This window comes from Salvia splendens, chromosome 9, assembly GCF_004379255.2.
Source record: "Salvia splendens isolate huo1 chromosome 9, SspV2, whole genome shotgun sequence".
NCBI classification, from domain to species: Eukaryota; Viridiplantae; Streptophyta; class Magnoliopsida; order Lamiales; family Lamiaceae; genus Salvia; species Salvia splendens.
In genome coordinates this window covers 4,276,788-4,299,713 of record NC_056040.1, presented here as the reverse complement: position 1 = coordinate 4,299,713, position 22,926 = coordinate 4,276,788, and the positions used below count along the sequence as shown (strand labels likewise).

General features: G+C 41.3%; 2 protein-coding genes and 1 pseudogene across 2 annotated transcripts; 1 reads left to right on the top strand and 2 right to left on the bottom strand.

Moving 5' to 3' along the window:
• Positions 1-343: 343 nt before the first annotated feature.
• LOC121748309 (lipase 3-like) lies at positions 344-6,921 on the bottom strand. Its single transcript, XM_042142585.1, has 9 exons — positions 6,627-6,921; positions 5,322-5,495; positions 4,406-4,796; positions 3,579-3,856; positions 3,115-3,183; positions 2,922-2,978; positions 2,666-2,718; positions 2,496-2,571; positions 344-1,651 (listed from the first exon to the last, which is right to left on the bottom strand). The coding sequence occupies exons 1-9, from the start codon at positions 6,665-6,667 to the stop codon at positions 706-708; spliced, it is 2,085 nt and encodes a 694-aa protein (XP_041998519.1). The 5' UTR covers positions 6,668-6,921; the 3' UTR covers positions 344-705.
• Positions 6,922-15,130: 8,209 nt separating this feature from the next.
• Positions 15,131-17,244, bottom strand: LOC121747654 (annotated as a pseudogene).
• Positions 17,245-18,026: 782 nt separating this feature from the next.
• On the top strand, positions 18,027-20,192 carry LOC121746753 (protein ASPARTIC PROTEASE IN GUARD CELL 1-like). Its single transcript, XM_042140681.1, has 2 exons — positions 18,027-18,676; positions 19,293-20,192. The coding sequence occupies exons 1-2, from the start codon at positions 18,068-18,070 to the stop codon at positions 20,070-20,072; spliced, it is 1,389 nt and encodes a 462-aa protein (XP_041996615.1). The 5' UTR covers positions 18,027-18,067; the 3' UTR covers positions 20,073-20,192.
• Positions 20,193-22,926: the final 2,734 nt, after the last annotated feature.

Here is a 22,926-nt window from a genome sequence, read left to right as displayed (position 1 = left end):
AACAGTTTATCTATCTGTGACGAATGAAGATGCATCTTAAACTCCGAGTTCAGTTGAAAAGATAGATAAATAAATTGAGAGTTGTATCTGGTTTAGAGGGATTCTTGAGGTGACTATCAAGTTTTGGAAGTTATACGTCGGATTATTAGTTACCTTGCTTTCATAGAAATAGAAGTCTAACAAGATTCAAGTTAAAACTTGGTGTTTAGCTAGTTTTAGTTCGGTAATTATTTGAGTATGCTTAATAATCGTAGAGTGAAAATCATAGTTGCATTTTATAGTAGCAATTAAAGAGAGGGTATTGATCTTTGATTCACTAACCAAAGCATTAATGAGACGATAATAAAATATAACCCCACCATATTATCATTGAACACAAATAGTATCATAACAACATAAATTGCGTAACTTGAACATCATCTAATGAATGTTCAGAGCTTTAAAGTTACATACATGATACAACATACTTGACATAATAGTACACAAACTAGAGGTGCTTGCTAATAGGTCCACACCACACCCAGTCCCTAACTCCTCTAATCCCAGAAAAAAAGTAGACAAGGGTAAACTGAAGACCTAAGATGGCTTCACATTTCTCTCACAACACCAACCACTCCTAAAACTAGTCTCTTTCTATGTATGTACATAGGTTGACCATCGATCATTTCATACAGACATCGTCTCGAAAAACCAGCTCTCACCTGTTCATTTGCCTGTTTTCACCTGCAGATCTTTTCTCTTCCCCTTGACAGATTTAGGCCTCTGCATCTGTTTTGAGGGCGGGCCCACCAGCAGCAGACGCGACATCACGTAGGACAGGAGCTCCTCACGGTGAGAGAACGTGAAGTCCAGGTGCGCGTACTCAAACTCGCTGAAGGACACCTCCACTCCTGCATCCTTCATCACCTTGTAGTGGTTCCTTACCATAGATGGTTTGATCACCCTGTCCTTCCTCCCGGCCACGAGATCAACGGGGATATCGATCAAGCTGTAGTACTCCCCCAGGTCCAACGGCTCTGGGGAACCATACGCCTCCATATTCGCAGCGGGACTGCCATAGTCGAACATTGCAAACTTCTTGGAGCGCTTCATCTGCGCCAGATGCAGTGCCACCCGGAACGCGACGCCTGGCATGTCGTTCATATTGTAGTGTGGTAGACCTAAAACCCCTACCCAGTTTGAGCTGTCCCCACCCACGACATAACTCATGAGTGTCTGTACCAGTCCCCCGACAGCAGGTAAGTTGTGGAAGTCGCGAGCCAACTTATTTAGCAGCATACGGAAAAACCTAGTGGGAATGTAGAAGGCTGGAAAGATAGGTGCTAACAGAGGAGCAAGCAGAAAAAACAGGAACTCCGATACTGTGAATACGACTGTAGAATCATGGTGAAAGCCAGCTGGTGAGAGTAGGATCATTCTGGAAAGTCTATGGGGCTTTTCCTCTATCCGACGACTTATAGCATATATCAGAATGGCAGCTCCTCCTAGACTGTGACAAATTGCACAAAGTTTGTAAGGTTGATCGCTGTTATTTTCTTCCTCGGGATCAGATTGGTTAGACTTCAATTCAGAAATCTTAATGTCGTGTATCTTCTCTACCATTGCTGGTATATCTTGAGTCCCATGTTCATTAATCGAGTATTTCCAATATCTGCACAAATTTAGTTTAATCAGGAGTGTTATAGAAAATGTAACCTGATAAGGACAACCCTCCAAAAAGGGTATGAGACATAATAAACTCTGAAGCTTTCCATAATGGGAAAATATACAAATATACAATTTGAATGGTAGTACTCAAGTAATATCCTTTTATGATGGAAACAGAAAAAGAAAAAGCATCTTTCAATATGGATACCAACTTCAATCAGTGGTAAACATAACTAATGGGCACTACTTATTAGTGTGTTTACACGAGACACAGATGTTCTCTTTTTTTTTGCCTTCACAACTTAGTTTGGTCTGTCTTTGAACAAATGCAACATATGAAGTACCTACAATGATTATACTTCCATATGCAGGAACTCTTAGATCTTAAAGCTATTCATGGCAGAATGGTGCCTAATTTGTGGGATTGGAGAATGGGAACCACACACAAATCCATGTTCCATGTCAGTAGGTTCCTTCCGAACCAAATCCTAGCATCAGCAAGGAGATTTCTACTTGCAAAATTTTTTTGCCTCTTTCCACCTAGATGTATTTATTAAGAGTTAAAACAAAATTAACAACCACTTCAACTTAGCTACCCCTGCCCTCATAAACATTGAATTGAACTGCCAGCATCGGAAGACTGGATATAGAAGGAGTAATGCAGATACAATATGGAATTAAAGTGAATTGGCAAAGACCCATCTACTGGTAATAGAACAATCTTTATTACCCAGATACTGCTGGAGCTTATTACAAACTTACTCTATGTGATTATCTGATCAATAAATTGTGACCAGTCTTTTTTTTATCATTATTGATTAGTGTGCCACAAATAGGGAGCCACTTACTGCCGTGATGAGATATTCTTGTCGATATGTTCTCTTGAAACCAATCCCCGTAAATTTCCAAGAAAAACATCATAACCTGCATATAAGAGGGGGGAAAACCACTATCAAGGATTATGCTTGCACTAGATATGTTCAAGAACCGGGTTTGGCTTTTGGTATATTATACGAACCTTGATCAAAGGCTGCAAAAGCAGGAGAACCGACAACACCATTTGACACCCAACTGTAAATTTATCTACTAGTGTCAGAATATGGGTAAAGGATAACAAAATTATTTGAAGGATAAAAAATTAACATGAGCACAATTATCAAATGCACAACACATTACTATATAAGACATGCGAAACAATTAGAAGACTTTACAGGTCAAGACAAGTATTACTTCACTATAAAATACCACCCTGATTGATCTATAACATAACTTACCCCATAGATGAATCTAATATTCCATGCTGCAGATAGACAACTTTTCGTGAATCTCTCCTGCATTATGTTTACAAACATCAAATTGCAATTTTTAATTTCCTTTCTCGGAGTGGAACAGCAAAGTACTTCTGATATAAATCGCAATAAAACAAAAGGTGAACTAGACAACTGATCATGTGTTTTGCTCACAAACCTTGGAATTCTTTCCAGAAGAAGTACATAGCCATCAGTTGTAACTACACGGATAGCTTCATAAGGATACCTAAAACATAAAAAGAAAACTGAGAAGAACTCTTAGATAGATAAGAATTATTTTGCCCTTCAACGCTGATAACTTGAACCCTAACAAAAAATATACAGATTAACATATAGTTTTCACAAGGAGCAGTGACGACTTTTGATAACTAGAGAAGATAGAACATAGGGCAGGGGAAGGGGGTTTGATCTGTAGTGGCAAACCACCAAAAGTTCAAGATCCAAATGGAAAAAACTACACAGCATGACCTCAATGCACATTCACTTATTTCTAACATAAATGATAAAACGTTCAGCATATCCCTACGAAACTGGAGCCTCAACACACAATGCCATTTAGACTGTTCATATGGGAGAGGAAATGACCACAGAAAAGATAACATTAGGTCATGTTTCTCATACCCAAGCTCCGTTATGACATCTTGACATGTCCTGGCATCTGTATTGAGGTTGAAAGACGATTTCCTTTCGGAAGGAGCTGGATCCTTATCTGACAGAACGGTAGTGGGGCAAGAAGAGACAAAATCCTCAGAAGGATTGTCGTTGTGAAAACTGAGTTTGGATAATAACCACCGGCATACACTTCCCAAGGTATCTGCTGGAGATAGAATGCTATGGGCCGCCTTGTGAACAACATCAAATGCAGATTCTATAGAAAACTCAATTGCTAGGTGGAGATCCTAAAAATAAACTAGATATTAATGTGGCATACTTTTGTAATGTAATTGCAATCAAGATATAGTACAGTAAACTCATGGTCCCACAATAAGAAATGTATCATGTCACCATTTTTGTTATCATTTCTGATGTCAAGCACATATTATACCCTATGAGGTTGAGGGACTAACAAGGATGAGATAAATTTATGTATGTCAATCAGTTGGCCCTCTTATATCACATTTTCGTTAAGTTCTAGTTGCTAATTAATCAATAGGTTGAGAGCCAGCTAGATAATAAAAAGAAGAGGAACAGATGTAAATATGTAATTCAGTCAGCAATCTTATATTTCACATTCCTGTTGAGTTGTAGATAATAGACAAGCATCACAGGATTTAATCAAGGAAAGGCAGTTTAAGAACAGAAATCACAACATCAATGCTCGAAATAGAGACTGTTTAGTATACCACTGTGGGTATTGTATCCCAGGAACTTCAGAAACTGAAAACAACTGTAGCAAGGTCTCATCATCATCTTGGGAAAAGATTATGTAAATGAGCATTGCAACATACCTCAACGACGCCATGTCTGCGATCAGTGGCCCGCTGAACAAAATGATCCTTTAGACTTTGCAGTCTTCTAGGAGATTGTGCAACTGAAGGATAGTTTCCTGAACTCCTCGGGGCATTAGAAGAAGGCAAAGCTGAATTAATGATATATAGTGGCAGGGCAAAAAGTAATTTCACGGGAAACAAAGCCCATGAGATTATACATCCTATCCACCATATCCAACTTCTATTCTGCTTCGTAAAACTACTTTCTCGTGAGAATCGGGAACTTTGTGACAGAGGAGATGGAGGATAAATATCACAATCTTCTCCATCGGATGAATAATCCACACTTGAGGACGTGTCAGAATCAACAGAAAATTCATGAATGAATTGATTGAAAGACGATACGCCACTGCACACATTCAAATCATTGTTCATGTCAAGCAAGGATTATTTACAAAAATTCATCTAGTGACAGACAAGGGTGGGTACCAAGTTTTCAACTCAGACATAGGTGATCTTATCGTCCGTGTCTTGTAAGATTTCAAATTCCTTATATTAAATTTCAAAAGATGCACCAAAATGCAATCCCAACAAAGATACACGAAAATCTCGAACTAAGCAGGTTTGTGCTTAATTTTGAAATAGGTCAGCCCCATACATTCAAAATGAGTGGAAAAATTATGCAGAATGCCGTCGCATCAATATCTTAGTACATTGTATGAAAGGAATATCCTTCATTTTAAGCGTCTATTCAGACTTTGACTGCACATTCAGGACTATCAGCAGAAGAACATATATGATGTTATCATCTTCAGGGCAAAGCTGAACATAATAATGAATAAATCTGCTAATTAGGCATAAAAGCTGGATAATCATTCACAGAGTAACTACTGCAGTTCTTTAATGATTTTATATTGAAAGAAATGGAACTTACTTTTCCATCCAACGAGGAAGTCGAGGTCCACGGAAAGTTGGCCTAAGCTCCCAACCGTGAATGCCTTCAAGAATGGAAGCCTTCCCAGGCAAAATAGACAATAAAAGTGCCGACACTCCATTTATCAGTCTTACAATATTGTGCAGAAATTCATAAGTGAACGTCTTTACTGACCTAAAAATTATATCAACAAGTAAAAGAATTAAAAGTGTAACATCTCTCAGGTGTATCATAATGTCTTTCATAGAAAAAAGATTATGAAAAGGATAATAAATGGCGAAGTAAAGAATCATCATAAAATGTATGAAAGCTTTAGAATCACTTCAACACTCTCTAGGTGGTATTGCTGACATATTGTAAATCTTGTAAAGCAGGAAGAGGTACAGAACTACCAAATTCACTTATTCAATAGTTCGTGGTCTGGAACTCGTTCACAAAGAAACCAAAGATATATCATACTTCATGTACTAGTATGAAGGATTTTCCGAAAGTAACGTGTTGCAATAATGTCGTTATGCATGCCCTACTGCAAAAATACCCCACTTGATAAAATCACAAATTTGTCCTGAACGCAAATGCATAGAACTTAGAAATACCTTTACATACTTCCTATTTCATCAGGTGATACATAAAGACTCAACACAGAAATCCCTCAGAAGCTCAGCAAAAAAGGCGCTTGAGCTCGGTGGATACTGATAGCAGCACATGAGAATTCCCACCATACTCCGACATAAAAGACATCTACTTAATCGGACATCTCATTATCCTCATATTCATGTCTAACCATTCTCTGCCGCCAGTGAACATAAAATAGCTCCATTTTGATATTGGGATATGCATATACAGCCTCAAATCCATATTAAGAACAAACAAACAGAGTTTGGCTGCCAGTAAAGCAATCCAATTAACTAATCCCCCCCCCAAAAAAAAAAAATCCAACTCTTTTGACAAACAAGACTAGTTCATGTTAATTTCGCCATATAATCCTTCACAAGCAGCTCCTGATCCGTTATGTAAATCTGACTCAATTACTACCAACTCTGTCTTCATAGACATCCCTCCAAAAGCCAGCTAATTACCGTATATGCTCAAATTACCACAGATTAACATCTAATGATAATCAACATAATTCTACAAACATAAACAGAAATGAGCCGAATTCTCAAACTGAACAGAAGAACAGATAGCTCCAGGATCAAATCATATTCATCGGCAAAACCCAGCCCCAAATTAATCATACAATTAACGATTTTAAAAATCAGTAGGGCGCGTGAAACGAGGGATAAAAGGGGAAATACGACTCACTCTTTAGTTACAGCTAGAACAGTGTCAACGGCCCTTTGCATCGCAATCGGTAATCTGCTCCTATATTTAGTTTAATTTTTCAAATTTTTAAGAAATTCCCAAGAATAGCCGAGGAGTGATACGAAATCAAAGAAGGGATCGAGAGAAATGTGGAAGGAGAATAGGGATTGACAAAAAGGAGAGAATCGGGTAAATCAAAATGAGGTATGTGCAACTGCAAATGCAACGACGTCGATTCTTGTCGTCTGGATAAAGGCTGCAGAAGTCATGGTTATACACGCGACAAATAACTGTAACTTTTTGATACGTGCTGTTCCTGCGTTTTTCTTGTTTTATTTTGCCGATGACGTGTCCCTTACGTGGACGTTTACCCGATTTTATCCAAATAAATTTGATAGATTCAGTATGAACGATTTCAGAAAATGTACACTACTGTATTCTATTTGAAAGGCGGTTTGGTCATTTATTACATCATTTAATAGCTTCAAACTTTCAAAATTTATTGTACAGTGTGATAAAAATAATAGTTGCCTCCGTCCAAAATTATAAGAGCATCCACGTCTGTACTTTTTGACGAGAGCATGGATATAGGCCCGGACCTACTTTTATTATTTTTTTACTCTCTACTCCTCTAAGAGCAATACTTATCTTTCGCATGAATATGCTCAAGAGTCTCATCATTCCATTATTTAATTTAAATACTTCAATTACTAAAAATACATTAAAATATAAAAATTACATAATTAAATCCTAAAAAATAAAAATTACAAACTTAAAATCCTAAAAATAAAAAATACATAATTAAAATCCTAAAAAATATAATTAAAGGCTAAAAAATACCCCGTGGAAGACTAGTCCACTGGCCCTATCCCTAATGTTTTTCGGAGACCTCGTCTCATTGCCAACTGTGAATCAAGTTGCTCGGGAGTCATATTTGACCTATCGGCCAAATTTAGTTGAGCCAAAAGGGTACACAACGAGTTGGTGGGGGGGGTTGAGGTGGCACACAGGGAGCGGGGGCGGATAGAGTCGCGGTGCGACGGCGGTTGGTCGTCTCATTCTTCCTTCCTTGCGGCCGGCGTTGGGAACTGCTCGTGCTGGCGTCGGGGCTACCCAAGTTAGCTTCGGCAAGCTGGCTAGCCACCTCATCCTCGCAGGCGTCGGATAGGGATACCGACCTCGACCGTTTGCTGGAGGAGCTGGAGGAGGATGATACGCCTCCCCTATACTTCGGATGCACGCGCACCTCCTGCCAAGAGCTGAGGTACTTGAATGGTTTGTAATGTTGGGATTGGTAGGTAGCCAAGACGGTACTGATGATGTCGAACTCGCTCTTGCCGCTCCCCACTCACCACTTTTTCTGGAGGTAATACCCCTGGAACTTTTGGATTTCTTCGTTGGCTCTGAAGATGGCATTGCGCACCATACTCTCGTTGCGCTCGATGGTTTCAGCCGGGCGGTTTTCATTGTACCGGCGAGAGACGCGCCACCAAAACTTATCCCCACTTTGGTTCGTGCCAACCTCCGGATCTTCGGAGATAATCAAATAGGCTTTGAATAACTGATCCATCTCCGCCGGAGTGTACGGGATGCGAACACCACGAGGAGTAGGAGTAGGAGTAGGAAGAGGAGGAGTTTGAGAGCCACCACTCCCTCTCGATCTAGGTTCGGGCGCCCACCTGTATGGCCCATCGGGGGCATCTTGGTCGTCCACCGGGCAAGGCCGGTAGCCACCCGGAACTTGAGAACCTTGGATTTGAGGAGGGGCCGAAAATTGCGTTTCCGGACTAGGGAATGGTTGTGAGCCGAACCATTCGTGGTTCCAACCGTGGGAGTCGGAGAGGTGATCGCCGGAGCCGAACATTTTTTTTGTAAGAGTGAAAGATTGAGAATTGATAAGAGAAGATGAGAGAATTTAGATGAGAATTGTGTAGTGTGGTGTGAAATTTTTTGTTTAGAAGTGGGGGTATTTATAGATGAAAATGTGAATTTGGGGGAAAAATTGTAAAATAAATTAAAAGTGGGGAGAAAACGGATATAATTTATTGGGAAGTGGGAAAATATATTTTTTATTTAAAATTAATTTTTTTAAATTAAATTTGATTTTTTTAAAAAAAAGAAAAATCGAAAATGCCGACGGCTTTGCCGTTGGCCAATCCCGTCGCGCCTCGTCAGTCTGCTCAGCGGCACGGACGTGCTCGATGCATCGAGCATCGCCGTGCCAGCTGGAAGAGCACAGCGGTGGATAGCACACCGCCGCACCAGCGGCACGGACTCCGTCCGTCCTGATGAATAGCGCTGCGGATGCTCTAATGTTAGACATAGATTATACTACACAACTTTGAAATACCTTTTCCGTTTCAAACTACTTTGCTCAATGCCCTGTATTCCATTTTCAACCATTCAAAGCTACTTGCATTACTCAATTCTGACAAACATTTTATTTTAATCTACTTTATTCTTTTTTTTCTAATATTTTATTCTTTTTTATACTCCCTTTGTCCACGAAAAATAGAGTACATTTGTCATGCTACTCTCTTTCCACATTAAGTGTCACATTTAGTGTGGGCACGAGTTTTAAGAAATGTAAAGAAAATGTGAGTTGAATAAGTTAGTGGATTATAGGTCACACTTATATATATATATATAGGGTTGCGTTAGTGTGCTAACTAATTTACAGTAATAACTAATAACTTTCAATACTGTGTATTAAAATTATAAACACAAAGACATAATTATATCAATACAACATGTAAATTTAAATATCAACACAAAGACATAATTTATCAACACAAGAAAGATTGATAACTTTATGCCTTTGTGTTGATATTTTTAAGATACAAATTTGATATTTAGTTATTAGTTATTACTATAAAAAGTTAGTATTTGATCTCACACACGTATATATATATATATATATATATATAGAATTTTTATAATAAAATGTGAATGGAACTGGTTGTGGAATGTGGAGTGTGCATACCATTTATAGTAAAAGTGAAATGTGACTCTTATTGTGGGACGGACCGAAATGACAAAATGTAACACTTATTGTGGGACAGGGGTAGTATTTGATTATCCACAAAAATAGATCATATTTAAAAAGGGAAAGTTTTCAACAACTTCTCTCTTATCTTTTTCCCTTTTCTCTTACTTATTAATAATATGGACCTGACAAACACAGATTTTGCACGTTTTTAAGGACTAGATTTGACTTTTTTTTAAATGTCAATCATGCAAATTATGTTCTTAAATTGCATATGATATACATTTGGTATTTTTGACGTGTTTGTTGATAAATGATAGAAAAAGATAGAAAAAGGTGAAAAAGGGCCAAAGTGCAGCAGCCTCTGTTCGAGCCCATTATTCCAGCGATTTTGAAGTCCAATCAGTACTTACTACATATCATTCTCTTCGTCTTCGAAAGAGCTTCGCGTGGATACCTTAAACGTCTCAATCGGAGTTCTGTAGAGAAAGTTATGACCATTCTACGAATATTGCGCAATGCAGTCAAAGCTGGCGGAATTTTGGGCGGAAATTCAAGAAAGAGAATAAATTATTAATTTGTGAAACCAAATCTCTCTCCTTTCTTGTAGGGCACGAAAATAACCAAGATTAACCCTTTTTCTAGCCTATAAATACCCAAACCTAATTCATAATCTTCATCTCAGAGCCTCCAATCCTTCTCCCTCTCTACACTTCTTCCATTCCATATTCCACCCTTAAATTCATCCATCTTCCATTGGAGCGGAGCTCTGCAGATCCAGGCAAGAGAAGACTGAAGATTGAAGATTCAACCTTGGGTTTTATCAATTTCTTTCACGTCTCGGACTTTAACTGTAGTTTTTACTTGTCTATGAGTAGAACATCTTTTGTAGAATTTTTGGTGAAGATATTTGATTGATTTTCCTTGTTAGCTCTTGCAGTTATTTGATTTATCTGGTGCTTTCTATGTTCAATTGATTAGCTACCTCTTGAATACATGTTAGAGTTGATTAGAGTACTCGGGAGACGAAATAATTGACTTGGAAAAAGGGATAATTCACACCTTAATTCAATAGAACTCGGGAGAGTTGAGGTTTTGAGTGAGGTCTTTGATCTTATATGCTTTTAGGAGTTAGGGGTTTAAGGGTTAGAAGGGGACTTCAATCCTATCACCTAATCTACAGGTTTCTCACATCGGGAGGGGGTTTAATCTATAATTGTGATCGACTTAATAGCTCTGGAGACCGTAATTCAAGGAAGCCGATTGTGTTTTTGGATCCTAGAATTCTACATTCTTAAGCCTGCTTTGTATTATTTCTTTTTATGATTTCTTTTATTTGTTTATTTATTTCTGTCTAGTTTATAAAATCAATCCAAAAATACTCTATGTCTCTAGATAGTATATGACGCTTAGTATATGATAGCCAGTTGCAATCTTATTCCCTGTGTTCGATATCCCGGTACTAACCTTTAGCTATACTAGTTATACCCTGTAAACTTGCAGGTATTTTTAGTGCTAATAAATAGTGCATCAGGACCCCACATTCTACTAACACTATTTCTCTCTTAACTTTTTTCCCTTCTCTCTTGTTTTACCAATTTCACGTTAAAACTCTTGTCATTCACAATGTGTTCTATTTTTCGTGGACGGAGGGAGTATTGTTTTTTATATTTTTTCCACTTAACCTTCAAATATTAATTTTCCTAAATATTGTGCTAAAAAAATTGCATCAACTTGTATAGTTGTATGAAATGGAGAGAATACAAAATTGATAAAATATAGATAAAGAGAAAAAAATGTTGAAATAATATTTATTATCTCATTAGAATTTTTTCATAAAAATAGATAGAAACGATTTTTTGTATTCGGGCCAAAATGGATATATAGTACAAAACTTATTTTGTGGACAAAAATAGTTAGAGCATCCACCGTGCTCTTGACAGCGGCACGGTTGTGGGCCCGGGCGGTACTATTCATGCCTGCTCTCTGGCAAGAGCACAACACCCACAACTGTGCTCTTCCGCAAGGACGAGCACAATTAATATAAAATTCAATTACACAAAAACATTTTCATAATACTAAAATTCATTAAAAAAACCACAATAAAAATAACAAATTACAAATAAAATAAAAAGACATAATTAAAATCCTAAAAATTAAAAATTACATAATTAAAATACTAAAAATTAAAAATTACATAATTAAACTCCTAAAAATTAAAAATTACATAATTATTGGCTAATATAACCCGAGGAAGACTACGCATCCGACGGCACCAACCCCAATTGTTTTTGGAGACCCAATATCATGGACTCGTGCGTTTGAAGTTGCGTGGGAGTCATAGTTGACCTATCGGCCATATTGAGTTGGCCAAAAGGGCCCACAACGAGTTGTTCGGGGGTGGAGGTGGAACATAGGGTGCGGGTTCGGGAGCAGGGGCAGATGGAGTCGCGGCGCGACGTCGTTCGGCCGCCGCCTTCTTCCTACCTTGCGGTCGGCGTCGGGAACCGCTTGGTTGGGCATCGGGGCTACCCAAGTTAGCTTCGGCGAGTTGGCTAGCCACTTCTTCGCCGGCGTCGGATAGGGATGCCGACCGTGAGCGTTTGGAGGAGCCGCTAGAGGAGGATGTTATGCCTCCCTTATACTTCGGGTGCGTCCGCGTCTCCTGCCAAACGTTAAGATATTTGAACGACTTACCGTTCATGGATTGGTAGGTGCTCAGCGAGGCGGTGATGATGTCGACCTCGCTTCGGCCGCTCCCGGCATTCCGGGACTCCTGGATGAAATAGCCGTTGAACTTGCCAATTTCTTCGTTGGCTCGGCCGATGCAGTTGCGCACCATACTCTCGTTGCGCTCGATCGTTCCTGGCGGCCGGTGTGCATTGTACCGGCTAGAGACGCGCCACCAAAAGTGATCGCCGGATTGGTTCGTTCCAACCACCGCATCTTCGGAGATTTCCAAGTACGCCTTGAACAATCTTTCCATCTCCGCCGGTGAGTACGGTGTGCGGACACCGGCGCGAGATGGAGGATTCGGCATTTGGGAAGGGGCGCGAGGCCTAGGCTCCGGTGTCCACCCGTAGCGCCCATCGGAGGCACCTTGATCGTCGATTGGGTATGGCCGGTAGCCACTCGGAACGCCCGAATCTTGGGTGAGAGGAGGGGCCGAATATTCCGTTTCCGGACTATGAAACGGTTGCGAACCGAACCATTCGGGGTTCCAACCGTGAGAGCCGCTTGGGTTGTCGTCGTTACCGGACATAGTGGTGTTGTAGGGTGTGAGAGAAAGATGAAAATGGATATGAGAGATTGATGATGAGAATTGTGTAGTGAAAGTGTGAATTTTTTGGAGTGAAATTGGGGGTATTTATAGATGAAAGTGTGTATTTTTGGGGTAAAAAAAATAAAAAAAAATTAAAAAGTGGGGAAAAACGGTTATAAACGGATATAATTTTTTGGGGAAGTGAAATTTTTTTTTTTATTTTTTATCGATTTTTTTAATAAAAATCCGATTTTTTTAAAAAAAAAAATAAAAAATGTTTGAAACCAACGGCTATGCCGTTGGCGAATGGGAGACCGCCACGTGTGCGTCCGCTGGCACGGACGTGCTCGATACATCGAGCAGCGCCGTGCCAGCGGCGCGGTTGCAGCGGTGGCGGTCCTTCGCCTTGCCGCTGGCACGGACGGCGGTGGCGCCAACCGCCACCGCTGCGGATGCTCTTATGTTGGGCAAAGCGGGCCCAGATTTCGGCATTTTATCATTCAATGATTCAACTAATAGTTTTATTTTGTTTTCTTCTTTTGCGAATGTTTCGAAAAATCAGGTTTGGCGTAGTTGATAATACTAATTTTTCCTTAAAATCATATACGTTCAGTGTAAAATAGATCTTTAAAATATTCCTTCCGTCCCAAGTTACTTGAATCATTTCCCTTTATGACTAAAAAGAAAACATCTAATCACCTTACTTTATTATTTCTTCTACTTTATTTAATTCACTAAATACAACTTTCTTAAATCGCGTGCTCAAAATGAATGCCTCAAGTAACGTGGGACGGAGGGAGTATAAGATACGAGGAAATGAGCACATTACCGAAGTTAAAAAAAAAATAATTTAAGCACGAGTTTGCTGTATTTGGAGTTTTCTCAACAAAATCGTTTTCAAGTCGAAATTTTATAAGCTGCAAATTGTCTTTATAATCTTTGATCAGGTTTGCAAGTTGATGTCCTACGTTGAAAAAACAATATAAGAGTGTCCACAATAGAGAGCCGTGGCTCCCGGGCAGGGGAGGACATGCAGGGCCGCAGCGGGGGGGGGAGTCCTTGGGCTCGGGAGTAGTCGGCCTGGACTCGGCTCTTGGGCGCGGGCCGTGACGCCCTATTGTGGCGGCCGAGAGCCGCGACTCTGCCCAAGTTTTTATTTTATTTTATTTTTTGATTTTCTTATTTATTTCCTATAAATACACTCATTCCTCTCAATTTTTTCACCCCATTCCAATCTCCCCTCTTTTCAATTTATCTCTATTCTACTTTCAAAAAATGAATACCGACGATGAGTATCAACAAATGATCGATGGGGCGTTTGATGAATTGGTTGAAGAGGTGCAACGTGAAGCTGAGGAGGGAAACAACACATACGACACTGCAGGCTGATTTGGTTGAAGAGCTCTGGGCACGTAGGGGAGGGGGCACATCATGATATGCGTTCGCGGTGTTGTTTGGGTGATGTCGATAATTTTCGTTGTGTAATTTTCCCCTTTCTATAATACAACAAAGATTTGATTTTATTTTTTATTAAATTATGCGTTTTTTTCTAATTATTATTGTCCGATAATTTTTATTCTAATTAAATTAAAATATACCAAGAATTGAAAAAATAATTAGATTTGTGGCTTGGGCTTGTCCACAATTATGGTGGACAAGTTTTTGTGGCCGTAGATAAGTTTTTGTGGCACTTAAGCATGGTTTTCTTATTGTGGACACTCTAAAAGTTCAACATATAATAAAAGTATATAGTCCATGAAAAAAAGTATACTTTGTGGGACTAAATCAAAAGTAGAAATGAACATTTTTAATCTTAAAGCGCAGAAGGTATTATTACCTACTCCAATAAAAAAAGAGAGCCAAATAGTGGTACTTGACATGAACTTGAGAAATTGACACAAAAATAATGAGTTTTGACACACTAACAAACTTTCCCAAAGTGGAGTGCAGCGGCGACAACTCCTCGTTATGTGTCGTTATATGATGCAGCTTGGGTTGCTATGGTAGCTTTCGTGTGAGGAACCTTGCTTCCCGGATTGTCTAAACTGGTTGCTGAAGAGCCAGTGGCCTGATGGTTCACAGGCTCATCCCCACCATCACCCTTCGCTAAAGAAAGATGTCCTTTCTTCTACTTTGGCCTGCATTCTTGCACTTAAAAAAGGGGATAGCAGTGGAAAACCAAGGGATGGGGATGCTTTTATTGAAAAAGTATGAAGTTCTTGATAAACCATCTTCGAAAGGAGCAGATAAAGAGATGGTAATTTAAAAGGATTTCTTCTCATAAGAGACCAATCCATGGATCCCGCCTTCAACTTGCGCTGCCCCAGTTCTAACCTGTACAAGAAGAACATATGATTGTGTTTGACATCGCTCATTTTCCATATTCACAGACATGAACATAAGCGAACCTCTAGCCTTAGCACACCGGATCGCAGGAGGTCATTAGCGGACTGGAGGGAGGTGGCACCGAGATCCTGGAATCCCTGTTTCACAGCTTGCATTGTGTAGGGTATGAACTTCAATACAGACCCTTTATCAGCCACTGCTCCAACTACACCTTGTGCTATTTTCAGCTTTGCTGTATCACCCAAGTATCGGGCATCACTCCCTTTTGTCATTGCTTCAAGGGATCCCATACCTCTGTACTTTTTCACTCGCCAACCACCCTTGACACAAATGATAATATAACCTCCAATTAATGACAAATTACAATGATTTATCATCCAGATTATTAAGTACTAACAAGTATTCCTAAATATCATGTTGATATTTTGTTAAGCCTAACATTTCCTAAAGATAGATACAAACTGAATCACAAAGAAACAAGATCAAGATTTAGATTGACGGAACTTAAAGCTTGCAAGGACGACACGTAGCTGATAAGTAAGCCTTCTCGTGGCCTAATATAACGACCTAATATCTTTGGGAGACATAATTTTACATAATGTATAGGACATGTATCGACATATGCAAAAACACTGCATATGATAAATATATGAATAGGCACGATGCTTTGCACCTTGAATCAAAATTGAAACTTCACAACAGATCTTGTAATTTGAAGTTAAATAAGTAACTTTAAAGTACTAGCTTTACCTGATATTCATAAGTACCAGGAGCTTCATTACTTCCAGCTAAAAAGCCACCCATCATCACAGTTGATGCCCCTAAGGCCAAAGCTTTCACAATGTGCCCCGAGTTTGATATTCCACCATCCGCAATCACAGGCACAGAACTCTCAGCCGCGATTGATGCAACCTTATAAACTGCTGTTGCCTGAAAATTCAAAACAACAATTCACTTCACAAATTAAGGAATGCCAGATTCTGATAACACTAGCAATCAGATAAACAATAACACAAAGCTATTACGAAATACCTGCCCACGTCCAACCGCACATACTTCTTGGGTGGTGCAAATGGACCCTGACCCCATACCAACTCTAAGTCCATCCACCCCTGCCTGAATCAAGTTCTGCGCCTGATAAGCAGTCACTACATTCCCACCAATAACATCCAGCTCCGGATAGTTGTTCTTGACATGCTTGATCATCTCAATCTGATAGATCGAATTTCCCTGAGAGCTATCAAGAACCACCACATTTACCCCTGCTTTCACTAAATGCTCCAACCTCATTTTATCAGAATCTCGAGTCCCCATCGCAGCACCCACCAAGAAACTCCCATCCGGCGCCAGTGATGGCAACCCCAGCTTCGGACCCCTCAATCCTCTCCACATCTTCACTACTAACTAAGTTAACAATTTCCTCTATCCTTCACCAACGGCACAAATTCGGCCCTATCCTTGGCTAGATATCCAGCAACATCCTCAAAACTATAACTAGACGGAAGAGTAGTCGACGACATGGTCATATACTCAGAAACCCTAACTTCCTTATCGTCCAGTTTATCCCAATCCGATTTCTTCACAAAACCTAAAAATTTCGAACTCTCGCTCCCTGCGTCGGTCACGAAAATGCAGGGAGCGGAGCAGAAATCGTCGGCGGATAAAATTGAATCCGAAGGAGACTTAAATACAATCTCATGAGTAAAAGGTATTTTATGTGATTTAGTACGGAGAATGAGTGAGGCTTGATCAATAGTGGGGGAGTTATAGTGTACGATACCGATGCCACCGAGGGAAGCCATGGCAGTGGCCATGGAGGATCCGGTGACTGTGTCCATCGGAGACGAGACGCAGGGTATAGCTAGGGCGACGCGGCGGCTGAGCTTGGTGGAGAGAGAAACGGCTTCGGTGGGGAAGTCAATGTAGTGAGGGAGGAAGATGACGTCGTCGTATGTGTAGGAGTATCCCTGGTTGAACAACCTTGTGGCCGGAAATCCATCGTCGATTAGCGAGGCACCGTCCATATCCGTCGGTAAAGGTGGTGGCTGTTCTGTATGGCCTTCATGCAATATTACAAAAAAAAACTCCGCCACATCCAGACTGAAATTGGGCCTTTTCATCCGGGCCGTCATGCAGTTAGGGCCCAACAAAACTTCGCTTGATTGCTATGACTATAAGTGAAAGGGGTATTTTTTTACTAGAATTACAAAAGGGAACTCTAGGGGTGTTCGGTTTGTAAGATTGTATCCTAAATTAAATATATAGGGTGTTTGATTCATGAGATTCAATCCTATATGAATAATTATGGGATAATTAGTCATAGTTAACCATCTATGATTAAAATAATCTCACAACTCAATCCTAGATTGTATCTTGATATTATTTTATCTAGGAAACCGAACATCATCTTAATGTACTAATAAACTCATAACCTCTCATAATGTATATACGGTTTTACCAAAGACTTTATACTGCTAGAATAAAATATGAGGTTAGACGATTAATTAAATAAGACTGACAAATTCTCAAAAACAGAAGGGATTGTGACATATCAACAGGGGGGGCTGGTATTGTACAATGTAGGTTGATATAGCCCAAGCTATATAAATTAAATTGCGGCGCAAAATAATTCAATTTTCAAATCCAGGTCAACGAGTCTACAAAAAAATTTAAGTGTACAACTTAAAATTGTTAGTACAATTTTCATTAGGGGTAAAATAGCATATATAGACATAAATTATTAAAACAATTTTGGCTGAACAAAATGGCTATTTTTCAATATTCATATATGCATGAGGCACGTATAAATAAACCAGATTCTGCAAAAATAAAATCCAAAGAAAAAAAATGAAGACAATGGCCCTTCTTAAATCATGCATCACATGCTTAATCTTGTCTCTCCTCTCAATCACTTGCTCTTCATCATCATCTCCACACAAACACTTTCAAATTCTCGACGTCTCTGCTTCCCTAGAACAAACTCGGCAAATCATCTCTCCAAATTCCTCGCCCACCATTACCAATCACCAGCCGCCGCCTTCTTCCTCCAACTCTCTCTCACTCACTCTAATCCCTCGCTCCTCTCTCCCTTCCGCCACCACCACCATCAACAACTACACCGCCCTCACGCTCTCCCGCCTCGCCCGCGACCAAGCCCACCTCCAGTCTCTCCTCTCCCGCCTTGAATCCCCCGTCAAGTCCGGACTCAGCCAAGACAGCGGCGAGTACTTTGCCCGCGTCGGAATTGGGCGCCCCGCCGCCCAGCTCTACATGACCATCGACACCGGCAGCGACATCACCTGGCTCCAATGCAGACCATGCCTCTATTGCTACCCGCAATCCGACCCTGTTTTCAACCCGCGAGCTTCTTCCACGTATAAGGATCTCACTTGCCTCTCGCCGCAGTGCGTCTCCCTTCGTGCCTCCACGTGCCTCGCCGGAGGATGTCTTTACCAGGTTAACACTTTTAATAGGATAATAATTATTTAAATCACAAAATTTTGTATACAATAATAATTATCTAAATCACAAAATTTTATCAAATTCTAATTAATTCTTGAAGTTTGAATATAGAATATTAAATTATGAAATCTAAAATTATCTCATCTTGTTGTGTTCTGGTGATTTTTAGCGACGCTGTTTTATACTTTTATTAAAATACAAATTGCTAGAAAAACCACAAAGTTTGATCAAATTCTAATTAATCCCACAACTTTAATAAAATACTCCAACTTTGACATTTTCTCAATTTCCATTTACTTTTATTTGGAGGAAATTATGTATAACATGGAAACCGAATTTCATGTTTTGCAAATTTGTATATCACTCACAAAAGCCATTAATTTAAGTAAGAAAAAAAAAGTAAGGTTAGGATAAAGTTATTTGGCTTCTAATTTTCTTCCAAATCTAAGTCAATGTTCTAGTTGATACAATTGTAAGTATTATTTTTTATAATTACGGAATTGACTAGAATTTGATCAATTTTAATGATTTTGGAGACAATTTGCCTGTTATTAAACATCACAAAAACATGTTTTTATGTTTTCATGCTGATGAGAATTTGACCATTCAGCTTTTATACGGAGACGGATCCATCACCACCGGAGACTTCGCCACTGAAACCATCTCATTCGGCACCTCCGGCTCCGTCGACAACGTGGCCATCGGCTGCGGCCACGGAAACATCGGTCTATTTTCTGGCGCCGCGGGCATTATGGGCCTAGGCGGCGGCAACTTATCACTCTCCTCTCAGATCAAAGCGACGTCGTTCTCGTACTGTTTGGTGGACCGCGACTCGAACTCGTCATCCACCCTAGACTTCAACTCAACCCGCCCGGCCGACTCGGTGGTGGCGCCGCTGCTCCGCAACCCCTCCACCGACGTCTACCGCTACGTGGGGATGACCGGGATCCGCGTCGGCGGCGAGGCAGTGAAATTTCCGGCGTCCCTGCTCGAGATGGGGAGCGACGGGAGCGGAGGCGTGATCGTGGACTCGGGCACGACGGTGACGCGGCTGCGGAGGGAGGTGTACGGGCTGGTGCGTGACGCGTTCCGGAACAAGACGAAGGAGCTTCCGGCGGCCGGAGGTTATTCTCTGTTCGACACGTGCTACGACTTGTCGTCGCTGTCGGAGGCGAGGATCCCGACGGTGGCGTTCGAGTTTGGAGGCGGGAAGACGGTGGCCCTGCCGGCGCGGAACACCGTGATTCCGGTGGACGGCGGCGGGAAGTTCTGCCTGGCGTTGGCGGGGTCGGGGAAGCTGTCGATAATTGGTAATGTGCAGCAGCAGGGGATGCGTGTTACCTATGATTTTGCAAATAATTTTATTGCTTTTAGCCCTAACAAATGTTAGATCTTAATTTTTAGCTAAAACTGCACTAGTCATTGTTGTATCTCTGATTTTATTATGATACCATTTGTATTTGTTACCGTTTTGTAAAAGGCTAATCACTTGGTGAATTTATTACTGGTACAATGAGTCGCGCAGACCGGATATGCCTCATTTTATACATGTATCAGTTGTCCAAGAATCCCCACAGGCCACACCTTAGAGCATCCGCAACGGAGGACGTCCCGGCGGACGTCGGACCGACGTGCCGGACATCCGCCATTAGGCGTGCGAGGGGCGGACGCGGACGTCGGCTGCGGACACCGCAGATCCGCGGCTTTCCGACGACGTCCGTTGTGACGTCCGCCATTGCGGTGCTACGACGAACGTCCCGATTTTTAATTTTTTTTTATTATTCGTATCGAAATTTTAATTCCGTTTATTACATATTTGTGAATTTGTGAATTTTTATTATTGTGGATGTCTGTCAGGATGTTCTTGGGGATGTCCGTCATTGTGCAGTGAGATGTCCTTATGACGTGGCAGTGCAGTGGGAGGTACTTATGACGTGGCAGAAGGTGTTTTTGAGAAGTCCGACGGGACATCCGCACCACTGTGGATGCTCTTAGAGCATCTCCAATGGCGGACGTCCGGTCGGACATCCGCGACGGGCGACCGGGACGTCCGCCATTGTGGCGTTTCAACTCGGATACGGACGTCCCGTAAGGACGTCTATGTCCTCGGACGTGCGGGCGACGGGCGGGCAGACGTCCGCCATTGTGGCGTGGGTCGGACGTCCGGGTCGGATGTCCGGTATATTAATTTTTTTTTAAACTCTATATGTACGACTCATTGAACTTCATTTCATTCGCACCACTTGTGTTAACAAGTTTCCCTCTCTACAGCTCTATTTTCAAGTATATCTACAATGGCTAGTGACAGTGATAGCGAGGATGAATTGGAGGTCGCTGTGGAAGGTGCGATAGATAGGCTGCTACACCAGAGGGAGTAGCGGCGGCAGCAGGCGGCGGTACATCGGCCGATCCGTCGTCGAACTATAATACCCCGTGACCACATTGCTGCACATATTCGGTTGTATCATGACTACTTCGCTCCGCAACCGCGTTTTGAGGATGCCTTATTCCGACGACGTTTTAGGATGCATCGTCCGCTGTTTATGCATATCGTGGGTGCTTTAGAGAGAAGATACCTGTATTTTAGGATCAGGGAGGATGCAGCTGGCAAACCCGGACTCACGCCCTTACGGAAGTGCACTGTCGCAATCAGACAACTGGCGTACAGAGGCGCGGCTGACATGTTCGACGAGTACCTCCACATTGGCGAGTCGACAGCCGTCGAGTGTCTGCAGAATTTTTGCGCGGGCGTGAGAGCGATATTCGGTGAGCGGTATCTTAGGAGTCCGAGCCCCGAAGACTGCCAGAGTCTGATAGATATGCATGGGTCGGTGCACGGGCTCCCTGGGATGTTGGGCAACATAGATTGTATGCATTGGGAGTGGAAGAACTGCCCCGCCGCCTGGAAGGGGATGTACACTACTGGCTTCAAAGCCAAGCATCCCACGATGATCCTTGAAGCTGTAGCTGACTACCGGCTGTGGATATGGCATGCTTATTTTGGAGTCGTCAGGTCGAACAATGACATCAACGTTCTCCAGTCGTAGCCCCTGTTCAATGCTCAATGCAATGACGTTGGTCCCGCCATCAGTTTCGTCGCCAACGGCAACCAGCACAATATGAGATACTATTTGGCGGATGGGATATACCCAAACTGGCCCGTCTTTGTGAAGACAATCAAGCATCCGCTCGAACAAAAGAAGTCATACTTTGCGAGCCGTCAGGAAGCAGCGCGCAAGGATGTGGAGCGGGCATTTGGTGTGCTCCAGAGTCGATGGGCGGTAGTCAAGGGTCCTTATATTCCCAACATCGGCGATGTCATGTACGCATGTATCATGACGCACAACATGATTGTCGAAAATGAAGCTGCGGAACTGACTCAGTGGACCAATGAAGGTGATACGGGTGCAGGTCCAAGTCACGGCGTGGCCACCGCGAATGTGAATATGGGGGTACCTCATGGAGAGGTCGAGCGGATGCTTGCATTTGCCGACATGCGGCAAACAGATGCCCATGTTCGACTTCAGAACGATATTATCGAAGATGTTTGGACGCGGAAGGGTTGACGTTGATGTTAGTACTTTTTTTGTTTTATTACTATGTAATTTTATTTTTCAAATCATGTATGTTTTTTTAAATGAAGTTGTTAATTTTTCCCGTTAGTATTCGTGTTGAAATTTTATTTCCGTAAAAGTAAATTGCTTTATTTGTGAATTTGTGATTTTTTTTATTGCGAGAAGTCCTAATGGGAAGGGCGATAGGAAGGGAGGATTGTGAAGGGGATGTCCTAGTGACGTGGCAGTGGGATGGGAAGTCCTAGTGACGTGGCAGGAGGTGTTTTTGGGAAGTCCTAGTGGATGTCCGAGTGGGACATCCGTCCACTGAAGATGCTCTTATTCTAAGCCTATACTTAAAAGCAAATATGATTAGGCCATCCACAATAAGGTTGCAAAATGCGGCCGCAAATCTAGGCCCCAGAAAATCAGCGGCAACTGTGGAGGCCCAGACGGTTCCGCGCTGATTTTTGGTCTTATTGTAGCATTTTTTAGCCTCAAACTGCGGCTGAAATAGAATTATTTAGTTTTTTTTAAATACATTATTCTATCTTTAAATACCTTCATTCTTCTGTTCGCATGGTGTGTAACAATTGAAGTTTAATGTAGGAATTTTATCAAGTAGTGTCATTTAAATTATATTGATAATTTAATCTATTTTATTCGTTATAGAATTCAAAAATTAAAACA